We start from the raw sequence: 22,396 nt of genomic DNA, 5'->3' as shown, positions 1-22,396 counted from the left end.
TCTTCTCCCAAATCAATAACTGATCACTGTGTACAAAAACATTACTAACCAGTGACAGTGTGGAGTAAATGTCTTATTCAGCGTGGGCCAAATACTTGCTGGAGCACACTGCTTTGAACCTAGATAACATACTCAATGGCATTCACATAAATAAAATTCGTATTCAGGTCAATGCATATAACAGATCTCCCTTAAGCTAATCTATCTATCTACACTTTTACAGAAGAGTTATTGGCTCCACAAGCTTCAAAGGTGGTTATAAAATGTGCCTCACTCTTTATTATCATCAAGAATCATTTTTACATCAGATATATTTGTTGGCAATACTTAATAGGCTAATGACTACAGACTCAACACACCTTAACCCCTTCCTTGCTGCATGACTGAGCTGGGAAGTTCATCTATGAGATTAACTGTAATAATTGCTGCTTCTTTTTTTGTCCGTCTTGTATCCCCTCTTATGTTCTATTACACATTGGCCAAAACAAAACACAAGGAGACTTTAAGTTACTGTTATCCACTTCCTCTTAGAGCTGTAACATAAACTGCTCATTGTGGGGCTCTCCTAGCATTCATGTATCCCACTGCTTCCTCTTGCTCCTAATCCTTCCTTCCTCCCTGGTCAGCACCCTTACCCTTCAACACACTTCCTCCAACACAACATAGCCAACTGACCTCCCTCACCCTTCAACACACTTCCTCCAACACAACATAGCCAACTGACCTCCCTCACCCTTCAACACACTTCCTCCAACACAACATAGCCAACTGACCTCCCTCACCCTTCAACACACTTCCTCCAACACAACATAGCCAACTGACCTCCCTCACCCTTCAACACACTTCCTCCAACACAACATAGCCAACTGACCTCCCTCACCCTTCAACACACTTCCCCTCTCTCCAACAATCATGTACACTGAACGTACCAAACCAACTAATATATTATAAAAACATCTGTGGTGACTTAAAGCAGCATCACCGGATCTACTTAAGGAACTAATACTGAACCGTCACCATGAATGATAATTACATTCTGTGCCCTGACATCTGACAATGGAACACACCTGAACAATGAGAGAGTGGTCAACTTAAGAAAATAAACATGTCACTACAGTACAATATAACCAAACCTGAGCATACTGTCAACTTGGGAGCATAACAAACCAACACAAAATACCGCATAACCAAACCCGAACAGTGAGCTTATCGTCAACTTGAGAGCATAACAAACCAACACAAAATACCGCATAACCAAACCCGAACAGTGAGCATATAGTCAACTTGGGAGCATATCAACACACAATGTCACCAAATACCGCCCAAGGTTGAATGATGAAAATATCGTCAAACTTCAGAAACAAACCTACCACCATCAATCACCACCAAGCTCAATACCCAAACAATGAGAAAACTGTATTGCAAAACTTCCTTAATAAACGTTTCGCCCAAATAATCACTAAAACAAAAAAAAATATATATATATCCGTAAAACTAATTGGTATTAACATTTCACCTTACATTTGGGTAATTGGTCTGTTCTTTGTTACTTTCTCATGAACTTGACTTTTCAGACATTTCTTCTTCTTTTTCTGAATTTCTATCTAACTGTAGGAAATATTTCACTTCTTCCTTCACTCACAAGTATGGTATTCAGTTTGAAGTGGCAAATACAAGTTGTTACGAGCCATAAATAATGTCACGGATAATAACTCCACGCGAGTCACTGAATAAGAGAGATTAAAAAAAAATCCTATTGGATTACACGGCCCAAAAACCAGTGACGACAGGTGGGATAATTTGTTTATTTGTCAGAATTATTTGTAAATATGATCTTGATCTTGATGTTATAATATTACTGCACTTCAACAACTAGGGTCTCTAAGCACGTAACAAGGTCAATAATTACACTAGTTCATCGACACTTCAAAAGTATTAAGAGAGAATTCACAATATAAAATCTTAAGAAACAGATGACAGTACTGGGAACCTGGTCATCAATATAATTTATGACATGGACAGATTTCCTTGATGTGCCAGGTCTCTTTTTGTATTAAATTTACATTCATTTTTATGAACTAGTTTGCCATGTTTCTGGATGGGAATTCACAGAGCAAAAAAAAAATTTATAAAGGTCTTTACATCAAAACAGAGTCAATTAAATATCTATAAATTAATGTTTTTGAAGTTACAGTTGTTTCATCTTGTCCATATGAGATCTGTTTGGAATATTTCCCTACAGTACAAACAACCAGTACCTGTATGTCATTCTTGTACAAAATAGACAAATTTAATTAACCCCTTGTGCCTCCTCTGAACTAAATAAAGCCGTCTGGAGTTGGCGTCCCCGTAGTGATGGGGTTAATAAAGAGATAGCCTTAACAATGTTGTCCCCTAATATATACCTATCTGTAAATACTTGTATTGCCACAAAAACATTGACACCTATAATACCAGTATTGTCAGTTGTAAAGAGATGAGAAGTCAGTTGAGCACATAGTTACTCTCACGGGCTGCCTCTGTACCCGTTTGCTCTGCGCGACGATCCTTCTGTCGGTGAATGCTTGGCGGCTGCTCGGATGAACGGAAGCGCCGCCACAATGAGGATGAGAAGAGCGAGTCCTGGTCGATAGATGGCCCAAGCACCTCCGATAATAATCAGCGAAGTGGACATGCTCAGGGTGAGATTAGCTGATCCTAATCCAAGGGCAACTACATCTCTCATGAGTGGAGAACATCCCACTGAGGAGAAAAACAAGACAAAAATTAAGGTGAAACTAAGATACAGTGACCCCACAAGAGTCTCTACTCCTGAACCACAAACCCTGAAATTCAGACCCGTGAATCCGAACCATTTACAGACAGAATAATGCATGTGTCTAATGCTTTGGTTTTATGGAACAGCAGGGGAGGCAACAAGACTTTTATGGATAACTGCACAATCAGTATTACTCTTGGTATAAATTTGAACTCCATTAAAAATACAATCAATTTACAAGTTAATATGTAAAGTAATAGATGTGAAGTATAATTAAATAATATATATGGTCCAGGTATCAGTGTGTGTACTGTGTGAAAAAAAGTTGAGATTATAAGCAAGTATTTGGAGGTATTTCTACTTATTTTTCTAGCTCTCTCCTATCACATTCTACACAAGTCTACCACCACATCACATTCTCACTCAACCTAACCCAACCTAACCAAATCTAATCTACCTTCACTCTCTACCATTGTTTCTGTTACCAATTTGTTACATCTAGGTAATGCTAAAATTCTTTCTTACTCGATCCATCTATAAAGTGAAGGACATATTCCCCACCATCAGATCCTCACATGTAGAATCTTCCAATAACTACTTCACCCCGGGTCATACTACACCGCCGTACTCACCAAGTGAATTAACAATATTTGAGACACACGCCAGGCCGATGAACATGAGGAACCAGCCACCCAAACGTAGGCTCCAAGTCAGGAAGCGGTTCTGTGCGTGCTCCGAGGAAAACATCTCCTCCACCGTACGCTTGCCCACGTGTACAATGAGCAACTCTCTCCCGTTACTGGTCAGGTATGGGTGAAGTGTCTCCCCTATCTGCTGTCCAATAATGCTCACCTAAAAAAAAAAATAAAAGGTTTTGTATAACTATAATTTCAATGTCACATTCAGTCAGGACTTTGGGCGGCTCAAGTACAGGATCATCCCAAAATATATAAGTCATTCATCAAAGGTGCACTCTGTCCACTCTTTTCTGGTCACCTTACATCTATCCTCTTTTATACATGCACACAAGCACATTTTTTACAATATAACACAGATTATTTTCACATATATACAATAAAGACACTTCATATGTGCACCAAAGGCAGTTCAGATATATACAGGTATCCCTCCTTTAATGATCACTCACCTTATTATTTTTTTCAATGTAGTGATGTAAAATTTTTAGCAACCTTTCTCAATTAACGATCATCAATTTTTTGGTTTAGCGATATTCGACTCACTGGCAAAATTCTGGAGGGAAGTGGGAAAAACTGGGGATTCTGTGCTCCAAGTGTGTATCATGACAATACAGTACTCTAATGTGGTGAAGAAATACTGTAAAGAAAATATAATATAAAACTGTTAAATAAAAAAAATGAAGAGCATGTGTGTGTGTGTGTGTGTGGGAAGTGAAAGTATGTATTGAGGCAGTGAGTTGTTACTGTGGCCAGCAGCACTCTCCTCTCCCCTCCCCCCCTATGTGATGTCACAGCAAACAGGCAGCAGGCACATGCATCTCTTGAGTCAGCTTGGTAACTGCCCAGCTGAACTGTGTAGCATATATACTGTACCAGTAAATGTGAGGAAAAAATAAATAAAATAAAAAATATTTCATTGCTATCTGGTTAATCATTTCACTCCACATGTAACCAAACATCACAGGTGACCAGGTCCCCAGTTTCCCCCTGTACTGAAGAGACCAACAGCCCAAACGGCTAGTAAACTGATAAGTGGTGAAATGATAAAGAACTAACAAGACATAATTGAGGACATTTTCTCTGAATATCTGCCATGGTAATGATGATTTATATTGCAAATATACTAGACTGTACTGTAGGTAGATATTGAAAGCATAATGTGTTGTCTAATGGTAGACCCTGCTGCCATATGTGACCTAAGTCCCAGGTTGATGATCGGACTTTCTGCCTCATTTACACACAATTGCAGGGTTTCAATTGTTTCTCTTACTTTGACAACACAACATACATACAGTACTGTATATCAATCTTCACTGTATTGATCTTTTTATTATTATTATTATTATTATTATTATTATTATTATTATTATTATTATATTTATTTATAAAAAATTAAAAAAAATTTATTCATTTTTATTAATTATTATTATTATTACACTAATATTTCTGTTAGCCGGAATCCCTCAAACCCAGAACTCTCCCATAGCCGAAATTGAAATTAGCTCGGAAAAGCATTCCCCCCAAAATTCTGGCTTTGGGAACAAATTTTTCGAGGTTAAAAAATTGAGAGCATATTCAGAATATGACTTGAATAAAGACGAAAGCTCAAGTATTTTGGGGACCAGACCTGACACAATGTCAGGTGGAGGTAGGGTGGGGGATTAGTGGTCTCATATTACTGACTTTCTGATGGAATGTCAGGTCACCTTTCTTGGGTGGGGATTAGTGGGTCTCATGACCTGAAGATGTCTTGAATAAACACGAAACCTAAAGTATTTTTAGAGAGATTGTGATAAGTATAAGTATAAATGAGCAAAGTTGTATCCCTTCAACATTACATTACATAACATTTTAAAATATGGAGTGAGAAAACAGAAAGGTGTGGGTGATTAGAGAGATGGATGCTTGTTGTCTTAAGTCCCGTGTGTGTGTGTGTGTGTGTGACTGCCAAGACACTTACACACATTAACAGCACTACTAAACCATCGTCTTATAACAGTTTGCATTATAATCTATATTTTAAAATAAATTGATACATGATGGCTGAACAGGGCTACTTTTGCACTTAGACAACTGATCAATGAATAAACTAGGGCATATGGAGACTCATTATACATTAGTCATGTCACAAAGCTTTGAAACTGCAACCACATAAATTATCACAACCTGGACTTAAATGAACTGTATTAAGCTCATTACTAAAATTATTATGTATGGTGCAAAATAATGGATGTTTATACTCAAATTAATCACTATCTTACAAGAATTTTAGCAATGCAAGTTATATTCTCCTAAGTCAAATCAGTAACATTTTATAAGTAAAACAATAAAACCCCTCAGCAACAACCCACCTCCCCCCCAGCCAGAGGGAGAAGGGTCATATGGGGGGTAAAAGTGACCACGACCCCCCCCCTCCACCCAAACAACTAATTCACCATCATAATAATAATTAACAGTTTGAGAAAGTTCTGCAGCCCAAAGGGTGAAAATATACATTAGACAAAAATTACTTATTGCATACAAAGACATGAGGTGGGTGGGACAAAAGCTTTCATTACTGAAAGGAGAAGGAACATAAATTGAACATACAAATTATTATAGTTTGCAGCTGATGGCGCGGGCTGGTCTCTTGCCATACTGTGTGAGGTCACATAGGCCACGTGGTGCAGTAACTCGTCCGTAGGTGTTGATATGAAGGACCTCACGTGGTCATGGGGACACCGTATGGGGTGGTGTCACAGTGCCTCACTCTGCTGGGTGGTGTTGTGTTATCTCAGTTAGGTGTGAAGCCGACCCAATGTTGGTGGAGTGATTAGCATCACCTGGTCAGAAGATGGCAGTCAGTTCCCAGGGGTGCTTATCTCAGTGGTGGGTCACAGCTCTCACTGGTACTGTCTAGTGCTGAATTCACTGGCTTAAACACTGTTCATAATTGTTCAACACTGATCCCACTTCTTTCCGAAAACAAAATTGTCACTTTTGATTATGTAGATATCCCGGTGGTGAGGATGGGTTGGGGAGAGGGACTTGGGGAATAGGGCCAAACATGGCCAAGGGGGGCCGCTCCTCAGCAGCGCCTGATAGGTCTTGACCCTCCGGTGGTCAGGGATGTATGCATGTGTGTGTGTGTGTGTGTGGAGTATATATATTATATATGTTTCCGTGAGTGAATACGTACATATGTTAACCTCGCGCAGTCTCACTTTTTTTCTCTACCGATTCAATTACATAACATTAATTAAAAGATACATACAGTAATTTTTACATTAATTTTACTACTGTACATCTACAACCATCGTTAGTCGAGGCTTTAATATACATAAAATTGATACAATGAGCTCTAATACCCACTCATTTCATCCCAAATACTATTGGATCACTACTTTGTAAAAATCCCTAAATGGCAACTGTAAGCTGATGGGAATCAGTCCTGTCCATATGGGAGGAGATACTGACTGCACCCTGCCCCCCTCGCCAAGAGATCACTACACGTACGTGTATAGTTCATGAAACACAAGTCAATACGGTATAAAATTAAGAGATTTTCAGGGATTTTTTTCAATATACGTACGTATACAGTATTTATGAAAAGAATACAAATAAAAATAATGATGGACCATCCAACTTTTAGTAATTTATAAATCTACTAATTTCTAATTTCCATTCATTTTCAATAATGAATTTTATATATTTCAAGAAAAGGGCCCGAGCTATTAATACCAATACAGTACAACGTTACACACCTCCAACATTTATTATATTATATATTCTCGTATGATCAGCCACTTATGGTGTATGTTTTGTCATTGATAATATAAAATATTAAAAACTGTGCTATAACACCTTGATAAAATCACACAGGAAAGGAGGAAACAATGGAGCACCTTAGCTTTCGTCTTTATTCAAGACATCTTCAGAGGCAACTGAATTACAAGGACCGAGACTGAGAGAGGCTTATGTACACAAAACAGAGGTCAAACACATGACATCTACTAATCCACACACCACCACCATCGCAACCATAAAAGGAGCTTAAAAGAGAGGGCGACATAACTAGTAATGTCAAGTCAGGTCAAAAACATGAGACCCACTAATCATCTATCCTACATCTAACTCGAATGCTTTCAAAGTATTTTTAACCTTGGGCCACTGACAAATAAATTTGTGTAACATATTATCAGTTTTGTACTGACCATCACTAAGGTTTATAGAATTCATTTCCCTAATCAAACTTGCTTCAACCAGAATTCTTTCTGTGACACATAATGATTTATACACTTCTAAACTTTTTTCCCAATCTATGAGATGATTATTATTCCTTATATGAACTGTGCTGTGACATGACAAAATATTGTGTCATGTTCCAGGGTCCTCTTGTGTTGGAGGGAGGGAAGGAGGGAACTGACCTCACATCCCCCCAGAAGGTTCCTGCCTCTCCCCTACTCCCCGTGCTTGCCATTCCCATTGTTAAATGTTTTAATTTTTTTATATTAATTAATAAAGATATGTTTACTGTAATAATTTGTGCTTAACATGTTTAATATTTTATATTAACCAAGATAAAACATAGACCATAAGAGGCTCATCATTGGTGAAAAGGGGAGTGCCAGCCTCCTTGCCTTCCTGCCTCTGTCCAACTCAGTCTCACACAAAAACTCTCTCTCTCTCTGTGTGTGTGTGTGTGTGTGTGTGTGTGTGTGTGTGTGTGTGTGTGTGTGTGTGTGTGTGTGTGTGTGTGTGTGTGTGTGTGTGTGTGTGTGTGTGTGTGTGTGTGTGTGTGTGTGTGTGTGTGTGTGTGTGTGTGTGTGTGTGTGTGTGTGTGTGTGTGTGTGTGTGTGTGTGTGTGTGTGTGTGTGTGTGTGTGTGTGTGTGTGTGTGTGTGTGTGTGTGTGTGTGTGTGTGTGTGTGTGTGTGTGTGTGTGTGTGTGTGTGTGTGTGTGTGTGTGTGTGTGTGTGTGTGTGTGTGTGTGTGTGTGTGTGTGTGTGTGTGTGTGTGTGTGTGTGTGTGTGTGTGTGTGTGTGTGTGTGTGTGTGTGTGTGTGTGTGTGTGTGTGTGTGTGTGTGTGTGTGTGTGTGTGTGTGTGTGTGTGTGTGTGTGTGTGTGTGTGTGTGTGTGTGTGTGTGTGTGTGTGTGTGTGTGTGTGTGTGTGTGTGTGTGTGTGTGTGTGTGTGTGTGTGTGTGTGTGTGTGTGTGTGTGTGTGTGTGTGTGTGTGTGTGTGTGTGTGTAGGTTAATGAACAAATAAACAGATAGAAGACAGTACAGTAGTTTGATGAATAGTAGTGACAATTGTAGTACGCTGCTATTCATCAAACGACTGTCATTGACGATACAATATTGCTTATATATTAATTAATACCACAACATCACACCCAGACACCCCCATATTGTATGACATTGTATGTGATAACTGTAAGTATAAAAAATACTGTATTTTAGCTTTCATGTTTATTCAAGACATCTTCAGGTCTTCAGACCCACTAATCCCCCACCCGACAATGACATTGTATCAGAAGGTCAGTAACATCAGATCACTAATACCCCACCCTACCTCCAACTGACATTGTGTCAGGTCAGGTCAGTTACACGACACCCACTAATCCCCAGAGCTTCAAGGGAGTGGAAAATACCAGTCCTTGATGTAACACACAGCTTCATTCACGACCATATCATATACAGCTAGACCCCGACTTACAACTGCTTGGACTTACGACCATCGGGACTTACGACCGCCGCAGTTGTGACCTTTTTTTTTTTTCCAATTGACACACGCATTTTCTATACCGAAACGTTTCCAGTTAATGTAGTCTCCATGTATAATTAGAAAATTATGGGGGCCCCATGTGCATTCAGCTGACTACATTAAAGGTAAGTGCTCAGTCACACTGTATCCATTCCTCATTATTTATTACTTTCACTGTACTGTATCCATTCCTCATTATTTATTACTTTTACTGTACTGTATTTCATTGTAGATTTTTTATTAAATTTTTTTTTTTTTTATCTATGTCGGACTTACGACCTGGATTTGGGTCCCTAACCCCATCGTAAGTCGGGGTCTAGCTGTATATTTTTAGTTTAGACTCTTGGAAAACTACCCAGCACACAGAAGCATTCTGAGGATGTGGGCTAGTGTTTGTCTGTGAAAAAATGCATAGCTTAGACACTCGGAAAGTTTGTCCCAGTAACCGGAAATATTTCCGGGGATGGGGGATTTTTCCAGGTTTGAGAAAGTCGTTCGGTTAGCCTGAACTCTCTCATCCGCGGAAGTGCTCTGCACCAATTGTTCCGGCTAACGGGGATATCACTGTATTACAGTAAAAGTCCAAAAATCCGCACCACCCGAGAATCCGGACTTTTCGAATTTTTTTTTTTTTTTTTAATAATTGAGCTGCCTTTTGTGTGTATGTGTGCATGCATGAGCGCCACAGCTGCACAGCGACAACAAGCGACCACGCGGTCGCCACTTTAAAAAAAGCAATCAAACTGTGAAAACGTATGTAATTTTGAATCCTACTCTTTCCATTTACAGAGTACTGTACAAGCTCATAATAATGGCTCCTAAAGTAGATAAACTTCGTTGTGTGAAGAGAAAGAAGAACACATTGAAATATAGTGACAAACTTGAAATAATTAAGAAACTAGAACGTGGTGTGAGCAATACTGTTCTAATGGAAACATACGACATTGGAAGGTCTACAATTTATGATATAAAAAAGGCAAAGAATAAAATTCTAGAATTCACAGCTTTTTCTTTAAAACGGCTCGTTTTGATAAATGAAGCATGCTATATTTGCTAATGAATAAACTATCAAAATGTACCTGTTCATCTCTTCTTTATTCCTCCTAATAGGGGGGGAAGGGTGTCCGTTTTAGCCGATTGTCCGAATTAACCGATTTAGGGGTTAATATTGCATTATACAGCTATGTGTATGTTTATTTGAGTGCCCCGTCATAGGAGTCCGTTTTATCCTCACTTCAGCACTCCTGAGTCGTCCGTTTTCTCTTAATCTTAGAGTGCACCAGAGACTGTTGTATCTTAGTAGTGACACAGAATTTGATATTGCAACTGGGGTTGCAATTGTTGAGGCCACTTAGGTATGTCTGATTACAGTTGGAATATTCAAGATCCATTGTGAGTGATGTTTAAAGCTTCAACTGTCTTTATGGTTGGTAAAACTTGTCAAGTCTGTCAGTCTGAATGGCATGTGTGAGGCCTTGTGTTTGTACAACTGTTAAATATATAAATATATAATGTTATGATAAATATCAGAAGCACATAAGCATAACGAGGTTTATTACAAAGTGATGAAAAGGATACTGTACAGTGGCTAGTCCACAAAACATGTAGCCATGTCTCTTTATTTGAGTGCCCCGTCATAGGAGTCCGTTTTCTCTCACTTCAGCACGCCTGAGTCGTCCGTTTTCTCTTAATCTTAGAGTGCTCCAGGGACTTTGTTATTTCTTAGCAGTGACACAGAATTTGAAATTGCTTCCCCAATTGCAACTGGGACACTCCCAGAACCAGAAATTTGATATGGACAGTTCAGATTTCGTCCGATTTATCCGAAATCCGGATTAAAGGGGTCCGAATAAACGAGGGTCGACTGTACTGCCTGAGAATCCGGAAAATACGAAAATCAGGACCGACCCAATCCCCAAGCAGTCCGGATTTTTGGACTTCTACTGTATTATTATTATTATTATTAATATATTTTCGTCCACAGGCCCTCATGTGGGTCATGGAACTGTTCCCTAGTGGGCTAATCCTGTATAAAAAAATAATAAATAAATAAAAAAAAAAGTGGGGAAGACCTATGGGACTTAGGACCCTGTCTTATGATCTTCTTCACCTCTCAGATTGCTAGCCATTCCTCAGCCTCCCACAACCATTTAGTGCTGGTCATGCACAGAACCTTCAATGTGTAGTTGTTCCAGTTTTGTCAGACCTGAAAGGGTTCACACTTGGTTAAATTATTAAACATTCTTCACATGAAGCGACTGACTCACCACTTCACCAGCACGTCCTGCAAAGTAAAACTGGATCCTCAAATCCCCGATGTCAGGGTTGTAGATGTCTCGCGTTATGTAGTACATCCCCCCGTGCAGCTTGATGTCATCCCCTTCTGGCTGTTCATCACCAGAGAATGAGACGAACTCAGTGAACCTTTCCTTGATTGCAGGACTCATATAGTAAGCACCCAGCTTGCCAGTCTCTGCAACCTGAATTATCGGTGGTACTGGAATAGACCTTAAAAGAAAGAGGAACTTCATTAATAACTTAAACTTCACACTGTCTCTCCTCATTTTATCTATATTATGAACACCACTTCCCACATTTAGGGAGGCCAGAGCCTGCAGTTATTGACCACCTGTACCTGCAGATGTCAAAATTTGAATATCAAAATCTATAATTTGCTGAATAATTCAATTTTATGATTTATGCACATGCACTATGTGAAAGAGAAATAATTATCAACCAATCTCAACCAATTTTCAGAAAAATCCAAGAAATACTAATGATATATCTCTTAAGTATGGTATGTTGTTGTTGTGAGGAACACCAAAGTAGAACAACATCTACAATGACTTCTCACTCTGGCAGCCTTGTGCCACAGTAAATAAGGACTCACAAGAGTGGGAAATATCAATATAATATACCATGATTTATCACACAACCTTGTGTATTTTGTTTGGTTCTTATCTTACTGATGATAAATTTGTAAAAAAAAATGAATCACCTGAAGATTAACCCTCAGCTTATTTCACATGGGTAGGCAGGTAGTGTTTGATTACTGGCACCTCAGGGAGTTGTTGAGCCTATAGGTTGGAGTTCAGAAGGGCATCCTGCCATAAAACTTTGCTTCAACACGTATGATGGTAAGGTTCCCATCAGGTAATCACGGCTAAATCACGCAACCGCAGAAAATGACCACTAAATAATGATGATGATGATGATGATTAAACTCCCTAATGCTACCTGGGTCAGGGGCTGTTAGGCTAGGTTAACATTACGGCGGTAATTCTTAAGATGAAATAAGCTGGGAGGGTTCATCTTCATGTGATTGCAAAATTTAGATGTGAATGGTTCATAATGTTGATGTGAAGCCTAAATCTATCAGAAGTTGTTATCATGCATTAAAAACTACAAGCATATTCAATAGTTTGAGTCACTGAGACTGTGGCTGCCTCCTCCTCCTGCTCTGACTGGGGTTCCTCCGCTGCCACTGCTTGCTCCTCCTCCGTTGTTGTTTGCTCCTCCTCGGGTGCCGGCTGTTGTGAAGAAGCTGTTTCTGCCGTCCCGCGAAGAAAAAATTAATCCGTGTTGACTGCTTGGTGCTACTCTTCTTCTCCTTATAGATCTCGGTGTAGCAATCAAGACTGTCCTCAATGCTGCGTTGAACCTTTGAGCTACATTCTCTGTTTGGGTCGTCATCTATAAGGATTTGCATTGCTTGCTGGAACAAGTTGAACAATTCTGCTATCCTCTTGGAAGTTAGCATTCGTTGAGGTTTTTCTTCTTCACCGTTGTAAGGGCTGTAACGAGCAGGGCGGTTGTCCGCCACTCGTTTGCTTGTTCGCGGCCCCCACTTAGGGGGGGGGGGGTAGACGGAGGTGAGAAGGTCGCTGCTGCTTCGTCACACATCAGACACTACCCAGCCAGCACCACGGCTGCACTTCCCCTGCTGTTCGATTACAATTCTGGTTGTGTACTCATCTGACGCTCCTGGGGCTTGTAGGCTGATTCCCCAGTCCTTCACTATTCGGCTATCAATCTCCGGACACCTGCTCCAGCTACTACCGCGGCTGCCACGTCATCGGCACTTCCTCCACGCCCTATCCACCGTCTGTGCCCTGGCGTCTCTCCTGTGTGGCAAGACATTGCCCACCAACGGCGGCGCCAAGTGAGGAAGCTGCCCTGGATCTTTCCTCGAGAGCGGACCACCGCATCAACGGAACATTCCACCGGGCTACCTCCGTAGGAAATATCCATTAATTGTTTGGCGCCCGTAATTGTTTACAGTAAAACCTCGATTAACCGACTTTCAGATTAACAGTCAATCCTGAACCCCTTAAAAAAAGAAAAAAAAAAAAAAAAATTACGGGGATTAGCCCACCCGGGCACAGGTCACTGACCCACATCGGAGCCTGGGGGGCGATAATGTAATAATATTAACCTCTTCCCCGGCAGAAACGTGTATACACGTTTTCACAAAATGTTCTTTTTTCAGTCGTCGACGAGTATACTCGTCTAAAACTTTACCTTCAAAAACCAGCTACATACGTATATACTCGTCGATTTTAAGCCTTTGTAAGCCATTCTACGTGTGAAACGAGTATTCTCGTCAAATCGTACGCCTGGCAGAGGCGATAGGGTAGAGCTGTGGGATTTCAAGGACATTGTTACTAGACTTGCTCCGACAGCCATTGTCGTCGGATGGGTGTTGTTTGCATCCACATTTGCATTCATTTTTTTGTAGCATTTTCAAGTGTTACACCCCAAATGTCTAGTTCAACGGAAGATAGTGAATATGAACCTTCCCTCAGAAGCTTGAATACTTCTGATAACTCTGCCAGTTCATCAGACAATGACTATTTCTCGACAAGTGAGGAGGAGGAGGAGGAGGGTGAGGGGAGAGCTTGGAGAAGCCTCGAGTTGTCAGAGGAGCGTATGAATACACCACCACCACGTTTTCCTTTCACAGGAAATCCTGGAATAAAGATTGATGAAAACCCAGCAGAACTGAGTCCATTTGAATTCTTCAGTCTTTTTATTGATAAAAGGATTATTGACTCTGTACTGGTAGAGACTAATCGTTTTGCTGAACAAACTGGGCAAGATGATTCTTTGTGGCGCCCTGTAACAGAGGCTGAACTTTTTGTATTTTTTGCCATGAAAATGCTTGGGGGTATTGTGAAAATGCCAGAAGAAGAAATGAACTGGTCACATGATGAACTGCTTGAAAGACCAATTTTTCGGCAGCTAATGACTATGAAATGGTACAGTAAGATAAAGCAATATCTTCATTTTGTAGATAATGAAACTCATGATGCACAAACTCACCCCAACCCAAAATTGTATAAGATTTATGATGTATTCATGACATTGTGTGAGAACTTTGGGAAGTGTTACACCCCTAGGCAAGATGTATGTATAGATGAGAGCCTTATGTTGTTCAAAGGAAGGTTAGGATGGGTACAGTACATTCCACTGAAAATTAAAAATAAAATAGGTTTTCATTTCTCTTTACATTTGGTAATAAAATTTTGAGAAAAATTAAGAAAATATGGTAAAAAAATATGGTTTATAGGAAGACGAGTTGACTCGTTTTTGCCGACAAAGGTATTTTCAAAATAAAAAGTTAACCACAAAAATGGGAAGAAAAAATAATTAAAAACTGTTTTCATAACCAGCATCAAAAATACTATATAGAACCAAAATAAAAAAATTAGTCTGAAAAAGAAACGTTTTTAACAAAAAAATTGTTGGGGAAGGGGTTAATAATGATAATGCTAATAATAATAATAATAATAAAGAACCATAAAGAAATGCAAAAATGAAAAAAAAATCAAGAGTGAGAAACAATGTATGTATATATGTTGTGTTGTCAATAGTAAGAGAAACAATTGAGACCCTGCAATTGTGTGTAAATGAGGCAGAAAGTCAGATCAGCAACCTGGGACTTGGTCACAATTTTTGTGATGACACACGTTCTTTGACTTTTCCATTTTTTATTCATGGTTTCTGTGCTGGTTCATATTTATTTACTAAAGTGGTTTATGTTTTAAAGCAAATTCTATTGAAATATGAATGGCAAATGAACAAAAATGAATAGAGGGACTTAAATGAGGTAGGTTAGGGAAAGGTACTTTGAAAATGTGTGTTTTATTTCCGTAGACTTTATGTACTATTAACCGACCTTTTCGATTATCCGTCGGCCCCTTCCCCCCATATGTGGTCGGTTAATCGAGGTTTTACTGTATTTAATATTTGTGTGCGTGGTGTCAATTATTGTGTTTATTTTCGTAGTAAAGAGATGTCAATCTCTAACGGTTGTTTGTTACCCCTTGGAAACCCATGGTTCTTGACTTTCCTTTTATAAGATCCTGATTAGGCTGGCAAGGGATTTATATCCCAAAGTTCCAGGCCTTTTACAGCCGTCGTCGTCTTCAATGAGACTGTGTTCTGTTAGTTGTTGGTGAGCTCTTCTGTATGGGATGCCAGGACGTCCTCAATATCCTCTGATTCCAGCTCATCAAAGCCTGCCTGTCTAGCCAAACTGAAGATATCCCTATTCACAGCTGGGACTAAGTCCGTGAATCCCATAAAACTGTTGATGCACTCGGGCCACAGTTTACGCCACACACCATTCAAGCAACTTCCTGAAACCTCTTACCATGCTTTGCCAATGTTGTCAATTGCATGAAAAATGTTAAAAGCCGCGCCAATATTCTCGGACTATTGGTTTATTTTCTTCGTCCGTAGCCTTGAGCAGCTGGGCCATGGTACAGCGTAAATAATATGCCTTGAATGTGGCAATGTCGCGTTGGTCCATAGGCTGCATCAGTACTGTCATGTTGGGACGATGACCTGGAGCACCATCAAGGATCAGAAGAATTTTGAAGTCAAGGTTCTCCTTGGCACAGTATTCCTTCAGTGCAGGGACGGAGTACACATTCAACCACTGGCTAAATATGGAGACGGTTATCCAGGCCTTCTTATTTGCCTTGTAGATCACAGGAAGGTGATCCTTAGAGTAACCTTTCAGGGCCCGTGGGTTAGCAGCGCGAAAAATCAGCATAGGCTTCAACTTGAAGTCACCGGCAGCATTCGAGCCAAGCAGCAGCGTCAAGAGGTCTTTTGCCGCTTTAAATCCTGGCGCTCTCTTCTCCTCGGAGATATAGGTCCTCTCAGGCATCCTCTTCCAAAAAAGACCAGTCTCATCCACAGTGAAGACTTGCTTCGATGAGTAGCCTCATTCCTGGATAACCCGTTTGAATTCTGGCGGGAACGTCTCGGCAGCAACCATATCTGAACTGGCAGCTTCACCAGTCATCTTTATGTTGTGGAAGTTAAACAGACGCTTAAATTGTTGAAACCAGCCTCGGCTGGCCGTAAAGGTCTCTTCCTTCGATCCTTCACCCTCTGTTTCCTTCATGTCGTCAAACAAGGATGCTGGATAACCATAAGGCTCACAGGGGCACTGCATTGATTCTGGTCCTCCATCCACTTTGCCAGCATCTTTTCCACCTTCTCTATCACAGTGCTTCTAGTACGAGTTGTCTTAGTAGCACTCAGAAAAGAACCACTTCAGCACTAACCTTAATCTTGTCAGCGTTGGTCCGGATAGTACGCACAGTTGTGGGGGTTAGACCAATCACAGCGGCTATGTCCACAGCACGTTCCTCTTTTTCAAAACGGGCTAATACATCCATTTTCGTAGCAAGGGTAATGGTCTTACATTGCCTCTTCACTACACTAGCATCAGTAGCACTTGATGTGCGCTTGGAAGCCATTTTGAAAGGTTAGAATACAGTTTTAGAGCAAAGGCACTTAAGCACACACGAATGTGGTTGTAAAACTTAGTCCATGATGACGCAAAACGACGTTGTATCGAATCACCTTTTAGCGGGACAACGTTAAGAGCGGACTTACTGTAACTCTATAGCCAACTCTCCCCCTGATAAAACGAATCTCTTTGGCACCTTATTCTCCTCTAACTCCACCTTAGACGATTCCAACTCTACCCCTCCTACTCCTACTCCTCCTACTGAACTTATGCACTTTCTTACAATCTCCACTCGTAGGGTTGCTGGATGTGAGTAAGGCGCATGTACCGGACGGAATACCCTCTCCTGTTCTGAAGTTTTGGCCCGTGTGCTTGCTTGCCTCTTTCGCCTTTACCTTGTAACAGCACCTTTGCATTATATAAATATTCACCCAAATGAATAACACTTAAGTTATTCACCATGTTATTCACAACTATAGATACTTGGCTTGCATCTCCCTCAAAGGTCGTGCCAGGTTCAGCTGATTCAGTAAACACTGTCCGCTCGCTACCACACTCACTCACGGCCCAGAGAGGAGCAGTCCACTCCATCTCTCTAGACAGGGAAATTCTTGCTTAACTTAAGAGTTATCTCAATGTGTTATTCACAACACTTCCCTGGAGAGCATTCATAATTTATTCTCTCAGATTATATGTGTCAGCTATAAACAGATAAAGCCAAGAAGTGTTTACAACAAGTCCTGCTACTTAAAAGTTCGAGAACTTAATTAAAACCGCAATCACAGCCTCAATACCCAAACTTTTCCTACCGTCTGGGAAGCATGCCTTGGTTCAGCCCATCCAGAAGAAGGGAAACCATTCTAATCCCTCTTAACTATCGCACCATTGCCCTAACTTCATCCCTCTCTAAGACTTTCGAAATTATCTTAAACTTTCATTTTCTCCGTCACCTTAAACGCCATTCTCTTCTGTCGGATCACCCAGTATGGCTTTCGCCAGGCGAGATCTACTGGTGATCTGCTCTCCTAATGCACCCATCTTTGGTCATCCTCTCATAGGGATTATGGGGAAACTTTCATTGTGTCCCTCAACATCTCCAAAAGCATTTAACAGGCATGGCACAAGTCTTTGCTTTCTAAACTTCCCTCTTATGGTTTCTCTCCCCCACTTTGTTCTCTAATTTCTAGCTTACTTGAGAACCGATCCATGGCAGTTGTTGTCGAGGGATCGATCTCTCACTATCTGTTCTTTACCAATAGTGGCGTCCCACTGGGTTCTGTTCTTTCACCAACTCTCTTCCTTCAATTTATCAATGATTTACTTCACACTACAACTAATTCTATCCATTCTTTCACTGATGATCCTATTCTTCACTCTTCTCATTTTTCCCTTCCCCCTAATTCTTAAACTACATCTGTTTCTAGAGCCGATATCGTTTCATCTACCAATGCGGACCTGTGCAGTATCTTTAAATGGGGAGGTAGAAATTTGGTTAAATTTAATAGTAATAAAACTAAGTATTTACCAATTACACTTTCTAAATTAGATGATCTCCCACCAATTACATTTCAGAACACAATCATTTTACCAACTTCTAAAACAGATATGCTAGGCCTCACCATCTACTCTAATACGTCTTGAAAGCCACACATTCACAACATTGCTAAAGCTGCCTTCCGAAAGCTGCGAATGCTGTACATATGTCGTAGCTACTTCACTCGTGAGCAGTTGCTTCAAGTATACAAGGGATTCATTTGTCCTAACTTGTAGTACTGCTCTCATATCTGGGGTGGCTCTTCTTCTGTTCAACTGTTAGATAGGGTGGAATCAAAGCATTTCGTCTTATTAACTCTCCTCCTTTAATTGACAATCATTCTTCCCTTTCTCTTCACTGCATTGTTGCTTCACTCTTTAACAGGCAATGTTCGGTGGATTTGGAATCCTGTGTACCGCCGGCAAGGCCGTGGGCTAGTAACACTCGTCTTGCCCGCGGTACCCACCGTTTCTCTGTGGATGTCGGTCACACTAGAGTAACCCATTATAGAACATCCCTCTTTCCTCACAAGCCAAACTGTGGAATGCTCTGCCTTCTTGTGTTTCCATACCCATACAATCTGTCTCACTTCAAAAAGCTGGTTTTCTGGCATCTTCGTGGTGTAGATTAACACGGTCTTTTTCTCCTCTAATTCCCCCAACAGGCCCAGTTGTGCACTGCTATTTCTACAAATCTATATTTCTGTACCTTTCGGTAACCTTTTTTGTAGTTCACTGGCGAATTAGACTTAAATACCTTGTGAATTTCACTTGGAATACAGAATTATCCTTGACACGTTCAACAACAGATGAGATGTGAGAAGTGCATTATCCAGTGTGACCCTATCAACCACTGTAAGTTTTCTCTGGGTTTTCCAGTTTTCTCCTGTGTTAACACTGGACAATGAAGGTCACACCAAAGAAAAAACCGACCGCCCAAAAGGTTACTATATAAGCTGTTAAGTGATGAAACGATAAATTAAATATACAATTAATATACGATAGACTCATTGGATAAAAGAATATTATGTTACTCACGTGGGATTACTATGACCCCACGGGATGTTGAAAGATGAGCTGTCAACCACTTTGTCCCTCCAGGCATATGAGTAGGAATAGGAAGTGTCTGTTGGCATGCCCGGGGTTTCTTCTGACCGTCTGAAATGAGAAATATTAAAAAAGTGGTCTCTCTCTTTCTCTCTCTCTGATATAAAAAATGATGCATGTTAACACTCTCAGGTCTTGGCCCCCTCCAATAATTTTAGTGGTTCAGGAGACCAAACACCTGGCCATGAGCAAAAGTGTACAGTCACCCAAATAAGTCCTGTCACAAACCACGAACCCCGAGATTCAGACTCGTGAACCCGAAGCAGTAGACACTGATACATTATTCTGTCCATAAATGCTTCGGATTCAAGAGTCTGAATCTCGGGGTTCGTGGTTTGCGACAGGACTTATTTGGGTGACTGTACATACTACTACACTTTTATCCACAGCATCTGTCCTAATTGTGGCAGAAAGATGAATTTGGTGCCATAATGATCCTAAATGAATTCTCTACACATTTGTTTTAATAAAATATTCTGAAAAAAATATATTTCAACATAAATAATTTTGAGAAGTAATTTTGTTACAATAAAACTTTTACACCATATGATGTTGAGTAAAAAAAACAGACCCCAGTTGAATTACAAAGACCAAATTGATGCCAAAAAATTGAAGAAATTTTAGATCTTACAATATTCAGACACAAAGCCAACAACAATGAAGGTAAATACAGTATAATAGAAGTGAATGAAAAATTATACATATCTAGTCCTTAAGAAAATAAAGACAACAAGACTGCTGATTGTCAAACAGGAGCGTGAATGAAAGAATTACCACAGCAATGAATACACGATAAAATAATTGATGGAACAACTGAAGATTAGACACCCCAGCATATTTCACCTTAATGATAACAGGAGGGGAGGTTAGGTTAGGTGAAGTTAAGCTATGTTAGGTTAGGTTAGATTAGGTTAAGCTAGGTTACATTAAATTAGGTTATGTTACATTAGACTACATTATGTTAGGTTAGGTTATGCTAAGTTACATTATATTAGGTTAAGTTAGCTTACATTATATTAGGTTAGGTTAAGTTACGTTTTGTTAGATTAGGTTGGGTTATGCTAGGTTACATTATATTAGGTTAGGTTAGATTAGATTAGGTTAGGTTAGGTTTGCATTGTATTTAATCATCAGGTAAAATAAACTGAGCTATACAAAGTCTTCAGGGGACCTAAAATAACACATAACTTTCAAACGACAAAACCAAAGTACAATCCTTAACACTCACATTGATGACTCCTCCTCGATCCACTGATACATTTGGACTCGTCGCTTTAGTCTGACAGCGTTGATCTCCACGCCATAAGTGTCGTCTGTCAGCACCGGCGAGGCTGAAATCGTCCCCCACACGTGAACCAGCTGATGGGGTGTGTCAAGAGTTAACTAGCTACCTCATATCCATCCTTCTTATAATAATAATAATAATAATAATAATAATAATAATAATTAATAGAAAGAAGATAATGCAGGTACAGGTTGACAATCCCTTATCCGAAATCCTTGGGGCCAGAGACACTTCGGAATTTTTCGGTTTTCAGAATGGCTTTTTTTTTCTTTTTTTTTTAAGCCTACCCGGGCACAAGTCACTGACCCACACTGGGGCCTGGATGACGAAAATATAATAAAAATTATAGTAATAATAACAGTTCATAGGTCTAGGTCGTGTTTCTCACTTTTGATCTTTTTCTCAATTCTTGTATTTCTTTATTATTATTATTATTTCATTATTACAGCATTAATATTATTATTATTAATTTTATTATTATATTTTTTTATTATTATTATTGTTATCATTATTATTTTATTTTGGTGTATTTTTTATTAAAATTTTTATTTACTATGAATAATTATTATAATTATTATTACTATTACATTTTCGCCCCCCAGGCCCCGATGTGGGTCAGTGATCTATGCCTGGGTGGGCTAATCCCTGTTTAAAAAAAAATAAAAATAAATAAATAAATAAATAAAATAACCCCCCCCCCCAAAAAAAAAACTTTCGGTTTTTTGAGCTTTTCGGTTTTTGGAATTTCGGACAAAGGGTTGTCAACCTGTATACAGTTCAGCATTTATAAAGACAATGTAGGTATACAGTTTAGCATTTATAAAGACAATGTTGGTATACAGTTCAGCATGTATAAAGACAATGTAGGTACAGTGAACCCTCACTTTACGCGGTCACTTGAACCCACGGAGGCCCGCGTAAAGTGAGAAACGCATAAAGTGAACAACATAACATATGGGATTAATTGAAATAGAGACCGGGCCGACCCCCAAACTCCACTTTTTCAGACACAATACGTACATTGTAGTAAAAATAACTTCTAAATTTTATGATGGTATGCACACACAATTAATAAGAGAAATATCAATAATATTTGGTTTTTTAACACTTACATTAGTAGAAAAGATGGCTGGGCACACGGGGATGGGGGGTTGGTTCCGAGGCAGAGGGCAGATTATTGGCCCTCACCTGTATCACTTGTATCAATTGTATCACTATCCACCACAAGAGGCTTGCGGGGCCTCTTTGTCAAACCCTCAAAGTCCATATCCTCACTTTCATTATCACTATCACTGACTTGGGCCGGCTGTGGTGGGTGGCGGGTGAAGAACTTGGTATTGCTTTCATGACTGGGCGACCTTGTGCGCACCCTGCTCGCGCCACTCTCCGCGTAAAAGGGTACACACACCGCGGAAAGTGAGCATTCCGTGTTCGGCAGGGTACCGCGTAAACGTGGAAACGAGTAAAGTGGGACCGCGTAAAGCAAGGGTTGACTGTATACAGT

The 22,396-nt window shown here is 40.0% G+C and overlaps 1 protein-coding gene across 1 annotated transcript in view; it reads right to left on the bottom strand.

Moving 5' to 3' along the window:
* Nucleotides 1-823: 823 nt before the first annotated feature.
* Nucleotides 824-22,396, bottom strand: part of LOC121874065 (transmembrane protein 43 homolog) — a 35,941-nt gene continuing 14,368 nt past the window's right edge. The window contains exons 4-8 of the mRNA XM_042377956.1: nt 20,836-20,966; nt 19,539-19,658; nt 11,467-11,707; nt 3,391-3,610; nt 824-2,742 (exon numbers count right to left, since the gene is read on the bottom strand). Of these exons, the coding sequence (XP_042233890.1) occupies nt 2,507-2,742; nt 3,391-3,610; nt 11,467-11,707; nt 19,539-19,658; nt 20,836-20,966 (948 nt within the window). The 3' untranslated portion in view covers nt 824-2,506. The remainder of the gene's footprint in view (nt 2,743-3,390; nt 3,611-11,466; nt 11,708-19,538; nt 19,659-20,835; nt 20,967-22,396) is intronic.

This window comes from Homarus americanus, unplaced genomic scaffold (genome assembly GCF_018991925.1).
Source record: "Homarus americanus isolate GMGI-L3 unplaced genomic scaffold, GMGI_Hamer_2.0 scaffold55640, whole genome shotgun sequence".
In the NCBI taxonomy this organism is placed as follows: Eukaryota; Metazoa; Arthropoda; class Malacostraca; order Decapoda; family Nephropidae; genus Homarus; species Homarus americanus.
Note: the sequence above shows the minus strand (reverse complement) of the source record. Positions and strands in the feature narration are given on the sequence as shown.